The 12,450-nt window shown below is 40.3% G+C and overlaps 3 protein-coding genes across 3 annotated transcripts in view; 2 read left to right on the forward strand and 1 right to left on the reverse strand.

Annotated features, from left to right (window-relative positions):
- Nucleotides 1–333: 333 nt before the first annotated feature.
- slc2a10 (solute carrier family 2 member 10) lies at nucleotides 334–7,204 on the reverse strand. The gene is made up of 6 exons (XM_005726745.1): nucleotides 7,054–7,204; nucleotides 5,671–5,826; nucleotides 3,610–4,878; nucleotides 3,343–3,465; nucleotides 1,171–1,306; nucleotides 334–1,090 (listed from the first exon to the last, which is right to left on the reverse strand). Exons 2-6 carry the CDS (start codon nucleotides 5,711–5,713, stop codon nucleotides 994–996), a joined length of 1,668 nt encoding a protein of 555 aa, XP_005726802.1. The 5' UTR covers nucleotides 5,714–5,826; nucleotides 7,054–7,204; the 3' UTR covers nucleotides 334–993.
- Nucleotides 7,205–8,551: 1,347 nt separating this feature from the next.
- On the forward strand, nucleotides 8,552–10,711 carry tp53rk (TP53 regulating kinase). Its single transcript, XM_005726746.1, has 3 exons — nucleotides 8,552–8,604; nucleotides 9,093–9,377; nucleotides 10,072–10,711. Exons 1-3 carry the CDS (start codon nucleotides 8,556–8,558, stop codon nucleotides 10,557–10,559), a joined length of 822 nt encoding a protein of 273 aa, XP_005726803.1. The 5' UTR covers nucleotides 8,552–8,555; the 3' UTR covers nucleotides 10,560–10,711.
- A 968-nt stretch (nucleotides 10,712–11,679) lies between these two features.
- LOC102196975 (tapasin-related protein-like) overlaps nucleotides 11,680–12,450 on the forward strand; it is a 2,623-nt gene continuing 1,852 nt past the window's right edge. Inside the window, exons 1-2 of the mRNA XM_005726762.1 lie at nucleotides 11,680–11,738; nucleotides 11,818–12,156. Of these exons, the coding sequence (XP_005726819.1) occupies nucleotides 11,699–11,738; nucleotides 11,818–12,156 (379 nt within the window). The 5' untranslated portion in view covers nucleotides 11,680–11,698. The remainder of the gene's footprint in view (nucleotides 11,739–11,817; nucleotides 12,157–12,450) is intronic.

Consider the following 12,450-nt stretch of genomic DNA (forward strand, 5'->3'; position numbering starts at 1 on the left):
TTCTGATGGCAAAAGAGCCAAACGGGACAGGCCAAAAAAAAACCAAAAAAAAAAAAAAACAAATCTTTGTGTCCAGTTGAAGTGGATGCTTTTCTTCAGATGTTGCACAATATCAAGAATTTGAAACCTGTTCACATGGATGGAACACAGTTGTTTTTCCTGCCATTAATTTTCCTTTTTCCATTAAAAAAGTCTACCATAAGGATGGGTCCGCTTATAGGCCCAGTTGTGATAGAATATACCCCCCCCCTTACACACACACCCACACACACACACACACACACACACACACACACACCTGTTGTAGATGGTGGGAAAACAGTTATTTTGGTGTAGTATGAAAGATTTATTCAGTAGGACAAGCTGTAAAATCTATGAAAACAAAAGCCCAAAAAAATTTGCCGTCCTCCACATTTTCTGAAGACTTAACATCTTAAAGTTGATATTTTGAGGTAAACAAGCAAACCTTTTGTTTGACAGTCCCCTCTCATCCCTACTATCCCCTGCATCTGGATAATATAGTGGTAAGACTAGACACCTTTGGAGTGAGAGTCGCAAGTTCGTTTTCCCCACCCGGTATCCAGTAAGGGTCCTGGCTAGCCCCCCCAATGCTAAAGCCAAGTCCTGGAATGGCGCGGCTATGTCTACAGCCTGTCTGCAGCTCGGACACAAGCATTTCACTACATGTTGTACTCTGTATGAATGTGTATGTGACAAAGGTTGTTTGTTTGTTTGTTCTAAAGCAAGAGCTGGAAAGATGTTGACCTGTTAAGTTCTCTTAACAAAGAAATCCAATAAGCTCACAGTGGTAAAGAAAAAAACAAGCTCATGTCACCCAGTTAAACTCAAAGACATGTTACAAAGTCCTATATCATTCATGTTCAACCCTCATGAACTTAGGCACACGCTAACTGTCGATTTTTATTTTGACTAAAGATTTCAGGTCAGCTGTTTGAGGTGATGTCTTCCTAAACAGTTCATTATCTTTTTGGTTCACCCTGATGTGCAAACCTGACAGTGCACTCTCTGGTATTGTGGGGAGGTATTTCTGCTGCTGATGAAGCCACAGCACTCCAGATGGTGGTAAAACCTGCAAAACAACAGTGGAGGCCTCACATTGCATCACTCGGGACTCTGTATTTGATCAGGTGAATAGAGTGCAGATCGTACCTGTTTAAACGCAGCTCCTTGTCTATTTCCTCCAGAGTCTTCCCTTTTGTCTCTGGTAGCATGAAGTAGAAGAACACTGCAGCTGCCACAGCAGTCAGCCCATACACAAGAAACATCCCTGACAGGCCAATCATATCTGCAGAATTAAAACACATGTCTTTTTGCTACCATGTTCAAAAACATTTACACTGTGGGTCTTGATATGTTTTTACTTTGTGTGTTGGGTTCTAGGTCAATGACATACAATTAGGGCCATACGTTTTGAATAATGAAAATAAAGAAAGAAAAACAAATTTGCTTCTGTAAATCACAACAGTGGATTTTAAATCAAACGAGTAATCTTAACTGTTAAACTTTGAGCTTTTAAAAAAGTTCTGCATTTATAGATTTTATATTTTGCATTTTTTGATTATTCATTATCAAAAAAATATTAAACTATTTCGTGCAACGCATTTAACTTCAAACTGGAGAGCTTTTATTTTGGTATACCATTAACTTCATGTAAATTATCCTTCTGCACAGGAGATCCAGCTCATTACATTTCATGCTGAACTTTTAGGGTCAAGGTTGGGTTCATTTAAAAGTCAACATTATAGCTATCGTACTTTTAAAAAAAAGAGAAACAAAAAGTATAATTCTCCATATTTCACACTTTCAGACTTGTTTCCATTCAGTTATAAACAAGTCACTCTGAATTTTCACATAATTAACAGTTAACAAGCTTTCAAGCAGCTTTCAACTTTTATATGCCAGCATGACACTGATCACAAATTCCCATCTCAAGAAGCACAAATAATTGTAGTATTTGAGTATTATCCACAGCCAGAAGCAAAGCTGATAAAAACTGGAGGTGGGAATGAGAGAGTAACTTGCTTTAAATACTACCCATGATAACAGTGGTATCTTGATGCATGCTCAATCATCCAGGTAAGTAAATCCCAAAAAGGTTGATTCTGTTCATCTGGACGTAGCGTTTTCAGTGGGAGAGACGTTTCGTCACTCATCCAAGTGACTTCTTCAGTCTTCTGACTGCAGGTTTTGCCATTCTTATAAACAGTACCTTTGCACAATGACTGAAACCAGCACTACTAATGAACAATGGGCTGTGAGGTCAGTTCCTTGATCATTAATGATGTAAGAACATCACATCAAGAAGGCCCTGAGTAAACGTGGTTATCCTTGCTGGACATTTGTTAAACCTGGGAAGGCACCTAAAGAAAGCTCCAGCCGATCCAGGAAAAAAGGACAACCACTGCCTCCTGTGTCAGGAGTATTGGAACAGTTGAGATGCATTTTTTCTAAACACTGCGTCTCTGTGGCTTTTAAGCTAAGGACCATGGTCTTAGACTTGGAGATGCTAATTCTCATCCCAAGCCACTTCACATACAAGTTATAAACAGAACTGTTAACAAAGGACAGCCCTGGCAGAGTCCAACTCCCACCAGTAATGAGTCTGACTTAGCAAGTCGATCCATTTGTCAGGGTGGGATCACCACTGGTAGCTTAATGTTAGCAGTTAATGTTAATGTTAGTGTGTTGCTTTTTCAGGCATTTAATGTGTTTGCAACAGTGGATCCTTGTCTTTTTGTACATTATATATGAGGTCATATGTATATTCACCACATAATACAATGTAATTACACTTTATTTTATCCAGTACTTTTATTTTAGGGTACGCACTAAATTGGATACGATACAGAGAAGTTTAGCATAAAATGTTAACGTTTCTCCAACGTTGTCTTCCCAGCAGTTTCACCGGATGGCCAGGATGCGCAAGGATGACACGCAAATTCGTGAAGCGTTCCACATTTTTGTGGGTGGCTGTAGCGCAGGAGGTAGAGCCGATCATCTACTGATTGGAAGGCTGGTGGTTCAATCCCTGGCCCTACTCTGCAAATATCCTTGTGCAAGATACTAACGCCAAGTTGCTCTCTGATGCATCAATCAGAGGCTGGGTGAATGTGGCATGTAGTTTAGAGCGCTTTGACTGAGCAGTCCATTTATCATGCGTCATGAAATCAATAGATGTAATGAACTTTTTTTTTGGAAGCATTTTATTATTATAATTATTATGATTTTTTTTATTCATTTATTTTTTTCTGGTAAACTAAAGGTAAACATCTACCGTAGCTACTTTAAAACCTATAGTGTTATTGAAACTCCAAAACTCACCAATAACATTCAAAAAGGTGAAGGTGACCAGCAGATTTGCAGCCCAGTTGAAGCAGTTTGTGAATGCGAATGCTCTTCCTTTAACAGCAGCTGGAAATATTTCACTCAGGAGGAGCCATGTCACTGACCCAAAAAACAACAACAAAAAACGTTATGATAACCCACAGGTAAAAATTGTAATGGAGGTAAAGCTATGCTTGACAAATACACAGAAATTATTTAAGCTTTAAATCTATAAAGTAAATAATATTGAATAAATTTACACACTTGGTCCAAATCCAACAGAGTATGCACTGACAGTACCCATCATACACAGGAGGATGATCCAGTTGATCACTTTGCCGTGGACTTTAGTAAAAGTTTGTGGAGTGGGTTCCAAAGAAATGTGGCCGATTTTATTGAACACTACATCCTTATCTTGTGTGGTGTTTTTAAAAAGAAAGTGGTTTCCAGCCAGAGACGTATCAAAAACAGAGTAATTGCCAACAGGTGAGTGACGTGCCCGTGTTTCGTTAACGTCAATGTTTTGAGCATTACAAGGTCTCATAGCGGTCACCTGCGAATGTCCACTGAAGAGTCCGATGGTTATTAGGCACAGAGCCATGACAGAGCAGCCTCCGATGAGCAGAGGCCTTCTGCCCACTCTGTCTGAAAACGCCATGGATATCAGAGTAGCAATCACTTTGACCAACCCCAACCCAACTGATGCCAACACTGCTGAGGAGTCACTCTGAAATCCCACTGTGTGGAAGATGGTGGAGGCATAAAACAGTACGTTTGGCTGGCCTGTGAACTGCTGAAAGAGAACTAATCCCAGCCCGATGACAGTCCGAGTCCTCATATTGTCCTGGCGCTTGAACAGGTAGAAAGTGCTGCGTTGAACCTTCTTATTTCTCTTGCTAGACTGCACTTTTGAGTCATCTGCTTCTTGGGCTTCAGTGCTGTCATTTCGAAAGCACTGACTCTGGTTGAAAGAATCCTTACTACTGGAAGGGAGTAAGCAGATGGACATGAGCTGTACCAGTGTTGGTACCACAGCTAGACCAAACATCCACTTCCACCCTCTTTTATAGCCAGACAGGATATAGTTAATGGCATAAGCTGACAGGATGCCCACAGTAATCCCAGCCTCATACAGTGTTACCAGGAAACCTCTGCGGTCTGGACTTACTACCTCAGACACAAAGAGGCAGCAGGACATGGAGGATACAGACATGGCAAAGCCTATTGTGATCCTTCCTATGACCAGTGCTAAGAATGAGTTGATGAGCAGAACCAGGCTGGCTGTCAGGATCATGACATTGCTGATGAGGATGGAGTTCCTGGAGCCATGACGGTCAATTAAGCAGCCGCCAATGATCGAGGCCAGCAAGGCTCCTATCAGCAAGGAGCTGACCAGCGCCTCCTGCTGAATGCATGACAGCCTGAAATCAACCTTGAGCTGCAGTAAAGCACCCGAAATGATGCCCAGCTCATAACCAAAGACAAGTCCGCCCAGAGTAGACACAACACTGGCCAATGGCGTGATAGGACAACCTGTGAGGAAAGAAAAATTAAGATGGTTAATTTTTAAAGTATAAAAGAAAATGTATTGCCTCCGAAATAATCTCAGTTGTAAGGAATTACACAGAAGAAAACTACTGAACGGTTATAAGATTTGAATCCATTCATTTTATGTTATTTGTGGTAAACTGAATTGGAAACATTCTTTTTCTTTGTGTTTGTTGGGTTAGCGTCTAGAAATAAAGATGGAACTTGAAACAGCTTGGTTTGATGCATACTTAGATGATGTTATTTGGACAAAACCTTAAATCCTTCAGATGTCAGGAGTTAGTTTACAACTTACTAAACTCCTGACATCATCAGCAAGTGGTACTACAACTTCATCTTGCTGATCACGTTAGAACAACAGGTGCATTTTAGCTTTAGAAAGTACCCTAATAAATGAGCCACATTGGTCGCTGTGATCAACCTGTGGTTCTCTGATGTTCAGAATCTATTGATTGAAATGCAAATGAGGCAGAAAAAGATGAAGATGTAAGCTGCTGGAGTTCAGTCTTCCCTTGATAGTCATTTAATTTTCACCTTTGCACCTTTGAGTAATTAAAGATGTTGTGCTGTTCAATAACCATGTTCTGAATGTAGATTCAGGGCTTCAGTGTGAAATGTGAGCTATCAGCAGCTAGAACAATCAAGCAAGCATTTGCACTGGCGGATCACATTAGTCAACACTAATGCATTTCACACAATATTTACACCAATTTACTTTATGTCACAGTAAAAATCAGCATTTGATTGTGGTAAACTGATTTACATAAAATTACTTACTCATTGCTTCTGTCTTGTTATGTGCACATTTAAGCCAGACCATGCAGCTCTAAATCCATCTTTCAGAAGACATTCACTGTAGAGTATATGGGAAACAATAAAAAGATCATCTCCATTTCGTGTACTGTCCTCCTGCTCTGGCACCAACAGGAAGCCCTGCTGACAGAAAATCAAAGGAAGCCCATCAGAGCCTGTAGCAGCACCGCTGCCATGACAACGCTCTTGTTGATTACAATGATTTCATTAGGGAGTCCATGCAAAGAAGGTATAAAAAGAATGAAATAAAACATGTCTGTGTAGAAAGCAGTTAGCTCGTCAAAGTATAATTCTGCTAGACATCCTGTCACCTGACAGTGACAAGGCAGTGGAGAATTTGATGTGTCGCTCTGAAATATCAAGAGGGAGAGGAACACCACTACTGTAGTTAAAAAGCACTTGTGTCTCTGCTGACTGACTCTGGATGACATTAATTATCACTGACAAGCTTCAGTATTCATTAGCTGGAACACTGAACTGTCACCGAAACATCCAGACTTTCCTGACTGGTGGATGAGTCATTCAACAGTTCATTCACTGATCAATAACTTGGACAGTGCTCATAACTAACATACAAAAGACAACGATTCAACTTAACGCTTTAACTGAAACTTTGACGTATGTTGGCAGAGTCGTCTGTCTTTTTGTGCTAGTGTCAGTCCAGGGTGTATAAGAGCCTTCTATGAGAATAACCTGACTAGTTTAACAGAGTAACTTTTCATCACTTTTCTTAAAACAATTAATTTTTTTGACAAACTTTTTTGTGTAAAAGGTGGATTAATTTAATCTTTCAATTTATTAAATATTTAAATATTTTAAATCTGCAAGTAGAATGATTTCACAAGTTTCTTTACAAAATTTGCTGTGCTTTTTCGATAGTAAGGCAGTAAATACGGTACACAACTATTATATTTGTTTCCGACTATTATTGCAAAAATAATGATAATAATAATAATGATGATAATAATAGCAATCCACCTGGAATTAAATACGATGTTTAGAAATCTGTAGCACGGCTGGGGTTCACACTTAAAACCATGACAGTAAAAAGTAAAACATTTCCTGTTTAAAACACTTCAATAACATTTTTACTTATAGTTACGTAAATCCCACCATATTTACGTAAAATTCAAAATTCCGTAAAAATTCCTCTTCACAACTCTCTTGCAGCCTATTTTAACGCTCCAGCTTCTTCTGTTGTGGAGAAATGTAGCTCCATTATTCATCCCTCCCACTGTATTTCAGCAAGCACAGTGGGCACGCACGCACACACACACACACACACACACACAGGGCAATCCGCTGTGAATTTATATATTTTTGGGTAGGACAGAGAAATGGACTCACCTCTGGCAGCAGGAAACAATACACAAAAATGCTCCTGGAAAACCTCTGGCCCTCCAGGAAGTTGGGGCTACGTGGCAGCAGTGTCGAATTGCAAAGAAGAATTTCTTGGCCAAGTTTTGACGCCAGAGGTCGTCAGCTATGGAAGTTCCCCGGGAAGGTAATCCAGACAGAGGATCTGCAAGCACCGCCCACAGCCGGCCAGAGCAAAGAGGAGGACCAGTCCGCTCGCTTTGTCACACACACACACACACACACACAATAATGACGGGAAAAAACCCAAACCCCATTTAACGTGTCTGTGAAAGTGATGTGCTGAGTTATAGTTAACTATTTATTTTATAAGTAGCATAAAGAGCTGAAGAGTTAAAAACATACTCGTACTGCATTTTGAGCGTATTGAGTATCACATAATCTGCAGTGCTGACAATGGAGGTTTCTAGAATAATTAAAGCTGTAGAATATATTCTTACATTTTAAAAAGAGATATGTAAGAAATCTATATACTGTATACACTGTAGGCTTGCCTTAATTAATTACACTATATTGTAGCTGAACAGAAATACTGTTTAACAACCTCTGTTTGTGTGTGCCTGCTATTTGTTCTGGTTTGGTAAACTGGAAATGGTGAAATTCTGCTCTTACTTCATATAATCAATTTAATTTTCAATGAAAATGTTGCGCTGATGGTACCTTAGAAATATGTGTTTAATATGGAATTCATACTGGTATCTGTATCTGAAGTTCAATAGCAGGACCACACCCCACAAATCCCCCTTCCAGTGGTATGTCTATCAACGCCGACTTCCTGCCATACAAAAGTTTATCATTGTTTTCATGCCCCTCTCCTCCTCTCCTCCTATTTGCCATCCCCTTTTAAATTTATCAAGATCTGGCAGGCCAGGAAGGTGCCATTTGTCTTCAGCCTGCCAATGGATTATTTTTTTGGACAGAATGTACTATGGAATTATTTTTTTTAATGGTTTTGTAGGAGTCTTCCAAAGTATATATAAAGAAGACAATTTGACCTCAAATTTCTAGAAATGAGCTTCACCACCCTCCATGTTGAAACTACTGTGATGATGAAACTACTGTGGGCAGCTATTTTTTTTTTGTCTAAACAAATTTTAAAACCTGTTTTAAGTTTTAAAAAAGTTTTTTTCCCTTTGAAAATTCTATCAATGTCTTTTCTTTTTCATAATCCTCTCAGAAATGTAGATTCAGGGATCTTTGAGTTACTTAAAGAAAAAGAAAAGAAAAGTGATATAACAAAGCCACAGGATTTACAAATTCTACTTTATCCTTAATTTGCTGAACAGTTTTTCATCCTGACCCCATCTTGTATTTTGTCAGTAATGGCAAATAACTCGGAGTGGTTATCAGGTGCCAGGAGTAAAGCTGTTAAATAAAATCATCCTCACCAAACATGACTGCGACAAAGCAATAAAAACAAAAAACCCACACCCGCTCAGAACTGGGATTGAAGGGTTTAGGTAAGCAGCAGAATGGCCGACGGCTGTCTTCAATTTGAAAATGCTGATATGGATGTAACAGGTTGTATCAATGCAAGCTACACTTAAAATGTTAATACTATTATTACTGCTGGGTCTTGACATTATAAATAAAGTGCCTTTAGGCGACTGTTGTTATGATTTGACACTATATAAATGAATCGAATTGAATGAATACACTAACTGGCCACTTTATTAGGTACACCGTGTTGTACCGCCTTAGTTTTCAAAGGCATTGTTTTTGCAAGGTGGTGAAAACATTCTTTGGGGAGTTTGGTCCATGTTGACATGCTGCCATCACACAGCTCCTGCAGATTTCTCAGCTCCATGATTTGAATCACATTCAAAAGGTGGTCTATTGCATTAATAGTAACAATGAACCCGAGTCATGTTCAAGAAGCCGGTTTTAGATGGCGTGAACTTTGTGAGTCATAGGTTATTTGTGTATATTTTGTGTATTATTTGTGTGTATGTGTTCTACATCGAAAACGTTTCTCTGTATTTATGTGTAGGTATTTTTGTGGTCGCTAGGTGGCAGACGTAAAAAAAGAGCACGGAGGAAAACGGAGCACAGCGTGGAGGAGGAAGTAAACATGGCGCGGGAGAGCAACATGGCGGTCCCTGAGTTCCTCAGGCAAGCAGAGTTGTTGAAGCAAGGGGCAGAAGCCCGGGTGTACCGGGCCGAGTTTCTGGGAACGCCAACAATAGTGAAGGAAAGGTTCCCTAAACGCTACAGACACCCAGCCTTAGACGACAAGCTGACACACCGCAGGACCGTGCAGGAGGTCCGCGCCATATTACGCTGTCGGAGAGCAGGCAAGTCCTCCGCTGGTGGAGGTGATCCAATTAGCACCACCCTAAGGTGGTTTAAGAATATTTGTAGCCAACTAACCCACTGGGTAGACTGTTGGCTTTGCTGGTCGTGAGTCAATGATTACGCCAGATTGACTTTTCAGCTAAATTGCGTTTATTAACTGAACAACAGACTATATTCAGTCTGCAGAGACGTACACAGCAGCGGTTCTATCTTGTTGGAAGCTTCAGATCTGTGAATATTTATACTTGCACATGATTTAGTTTTCTGGTTTGTGACCAAATGATTAAGCAGCCAACAACAAAGTGGAATGTGTTTATTCCTTTGCTCGTTTCATTCAAATGCAAGAAAGTGATCCCTACATAACTCATAGTTGGTATATGTTGTGTACAAACCCCTTCTTCTCCACAAGGGGGCACAATAGATGAGCAAATGCTTCCACAGATGTTTAGTCACAGCTTCTGCATAAAGTCAGCTTCATGAAAAATTACAAATTCAACCCTTCTCACATTTTATCTCTTATGTTTTGTTGTGCATTCTCAACTTCTGTGTTATCTATTCAACTCTGAACATTTTCTCTAAAATCTGCTCCGCCCACACTGAAACATCTTTTAGCCACACACAAACCTTAATCGATAATTGAATGGTATTGTAGTCACACAAAGTTTGTAAAATCAGACTTTTTCTTCTTCACAGGAATATCTGCCCCTGTAGTCTACTTTGTGGACTATACCTGCCACTGTATCTTCCTGGAGGACATTGTGGGTTCCTCAACTGTGCGTGACTATATTGCATCTGCTCAACAGTCTGACTCCTGCAAGGAGCTGACGTTGCAGAGGCTGGCCGAGCGCGTGGGGCAGGTCCTGGCTAAAATGCACGATGAAGATGTCATCCACGGAGACCTGACCACCTCCAACATGCTGCTGAGACCCAGCCCAGAGGGAGGAGAATCCGACCTGGTCCTCATAGATTTTGGTCTGAGTTACATCTCTGCTCTGCCCGAGGATAAGGGTGTGGACTTGTATGTGCTGGAGAAAGCCTTCCTCAGTACCCACCCCAACACAGAGGAACTGTTTGAGAAGCTGCTGAAAAGCTACACAGCGTCATCCAAGAAGTCATCAGCTGTCATTAAAAAGCTTGACGAGGTTCGGTTGAGGGGAAGGAAGAGGTCAATGGTGGGGTGAAGATACTCCCCATGTGTGTACAGGGGCAGACTTGTGGAATTTCATAACGCTGAAATTAAGACACTGTTGTGCACAGTCTGTAAATTAACATTATGCAAAAATTGTAATTGAATATAACAATATTTCTAATAAATGGGGCCTCAGATCTTGCAGTTTATGTGGTGATTTATATAAAAGCACCTAAGGTACTGCTCAGTATCCTCAAGCTCTCAGGTTTGAGGGTCAGGCTCCCAGGTAGAGGACCCGAGCTTGAAGGATAGACTGCCCGTAGGGGCGAAAGGGAATTGAGACATACATAGATAGATATGTGTGTGTATATATATATATATATATATATATATATATATATATCAAGTAGTTTGTGTTCCATGAAAAATTGAACCAGTAAACTGAATTTATGAACACACACACAAGTGGATCAATTTAGTATTAAGAACTTTATAAAACTACTGCATTCCTTTTGACATGAGCACTGATAAGCTGAAGCAGTCATGCAGGATTTTAAAGACGGCAGAAATGAGTGTTTCCTCAATCACGGAGAAGGTTACTTGTAGAGAACAGTCAGCTATTCAAGTGTCAGTTTTAATTATATAGCAGCAAATTCCAACAACGGTTGCCTCAAGGAGCTTTATATTGTAAGGTAAAGACCTTACAGCAATACAGTGAACATGTTGGATGCAGAACAAACTTTGGAATAGAAATTACCAGAAATTTTCACGAGTACCAATTTGTAATGGTTAGACCAAACCAGAACTTACTGGTGACGACATACATACAGGGTTTTGGGTTTAAATTTCATGGTTGGCTGGATAGTGTTTGCAGATTCTCCTTGTGCCTCTTTGGTTTTCTTCTGCAGTTAAAATTCTGAGTCTGAATGGCACTAGAAGTCAGGTAGGCAGGTCAAAGTCCAAGAGGAGGTGCACTATGACTGATAAGCAGACACTTAAGGTGAATGTTTAGCCACCACAACCATGCTTAATAACACAGGATTTGTAACGCACCACGTGATCTTCAGTTAGCTGTGTTTGAATTGTGCGAACACACCCAAGTAAAAACGAATGTGTCACATGTTGCTTTCATTTTTAATTTACAGTGACGGTAACATCTGAGACCCCATGGATCAGCAGCGTATTACAAACATGACGATTAAACTCATGGTTCTTGCCTTGTACTGTAAAGGTGAGTGTTTGTCAGTGTTCCGGCTTGTAAATGACAGCTCTGTCCTTTTCGTTCTCAAAGTCTACATGACTCCTTCCAGGTTCCTTGGCTGAGATCACCAGAGAGCTCAGTGTCTTAGTGGGCAATGAGGTAACGCTCAGCTGCATGTTCGACACACCGCATAAGCTAGTGGAGTGGAGTGCTCTTAGTATTGAATGGAACATGGTGGACAAACACGCAAAGAAGAGCATGGTGTACACGCTGGAAGATGGAAGAGCTCATGTGTACAAAGAAGGCTCTGTGGTGAATGAAACGTGCCTGCGTCAGAGTGATGCGTCGCTGCAGCTTCATAATGTCACTGTAGGAGATGAAGGACTGTACACCTGCAGAGTCATCAACCCTCTGATCTACACAGAGTCCACTGCTCTGAAAGTGCTCGGTACGCCTGAGAGTTATATGGGCCAAGAAAGCCACAGTGTTTATCTAGCTTAATAATACAAAAAAGGAGGAACTTTAAAGTGAAGTTGCAGGTAATTTAAAAAGTGACATTTCAGATGTCAGCGAGCTTCACCAAACAGACAAGCTGCAGGTCATTCTTTGTTTAAGACATCACGCTGTATGAAATTTATGCATGCATGAATTTATTCTCAAAGTTTAAACAAGGTGACCCTGTGGAACAGGCTGAACTATAAAAAGGTAGTTTTCTCATAAGATTTACAGTAATATATATATA

Source organism: Pundamilia nyererei, unplaced genomic scaffold, assembly GCF_000239375.1.
Source record: "Pundamilia nyererei isolate P.nyererei 1_Seehausen unplaced genomic scaffold, PunNye1.0 scaffold00021, whole genome shotgun sequence".
Taxonomy (NCBI): Eukaryota; Metazoa; Chordata; class Actinopteri; order Cichliformes; family Cichlidae; genus Pundamilia; species Pundamilia nyererei.

Excerpts from the sequence above, each read along its gene's own strand:
- slc2a10 (XM_005726745.1), bottom strand. The coding sequence starts at position 5,713 with ATGGTCTGGCTTAAATGTGCACATAACAAGACAGAAGCAATGA. Across the intron at positions 1,307-3,342 it reads CACCTTTTTGAATGTTATTG|ATATGATTGGCCTGTCAGGG; the intron begins GTGAGTTTTGGA and ends TTAATTCTGCAG. Across the intron at positions 1,091-1,170 it reads AAGGAGCTGCGTTTAAACAG|GTTTTACCACCATCTGGAGT; the intron begins GTACGATCTGCA and ends GTTGTTTTGCAG.
- tp53rk (XM_005726746.1), top strand. The coding sequence starts at position 8,556 with ATGGCCGACGGCTGTCTTCAATTTGAAAATGCTGATATGGATGTAACA. Across the intron at positions 8,605-9,092 it reads TGCTGATATGGATGTAACAG|GTGGCAGACGTAAAAAAAGA; the intron begins GTTGTATCAATG and ends TGTGGTCGCTAG. Across the intron at positions 9,378-10,071 it reads ATTACGCTGTCGGAGAGCAG|GAATATCTGCCCCTGTAGTC; the intron begins GCAAGTCCTCCG and ends TCTTCTTCACAG.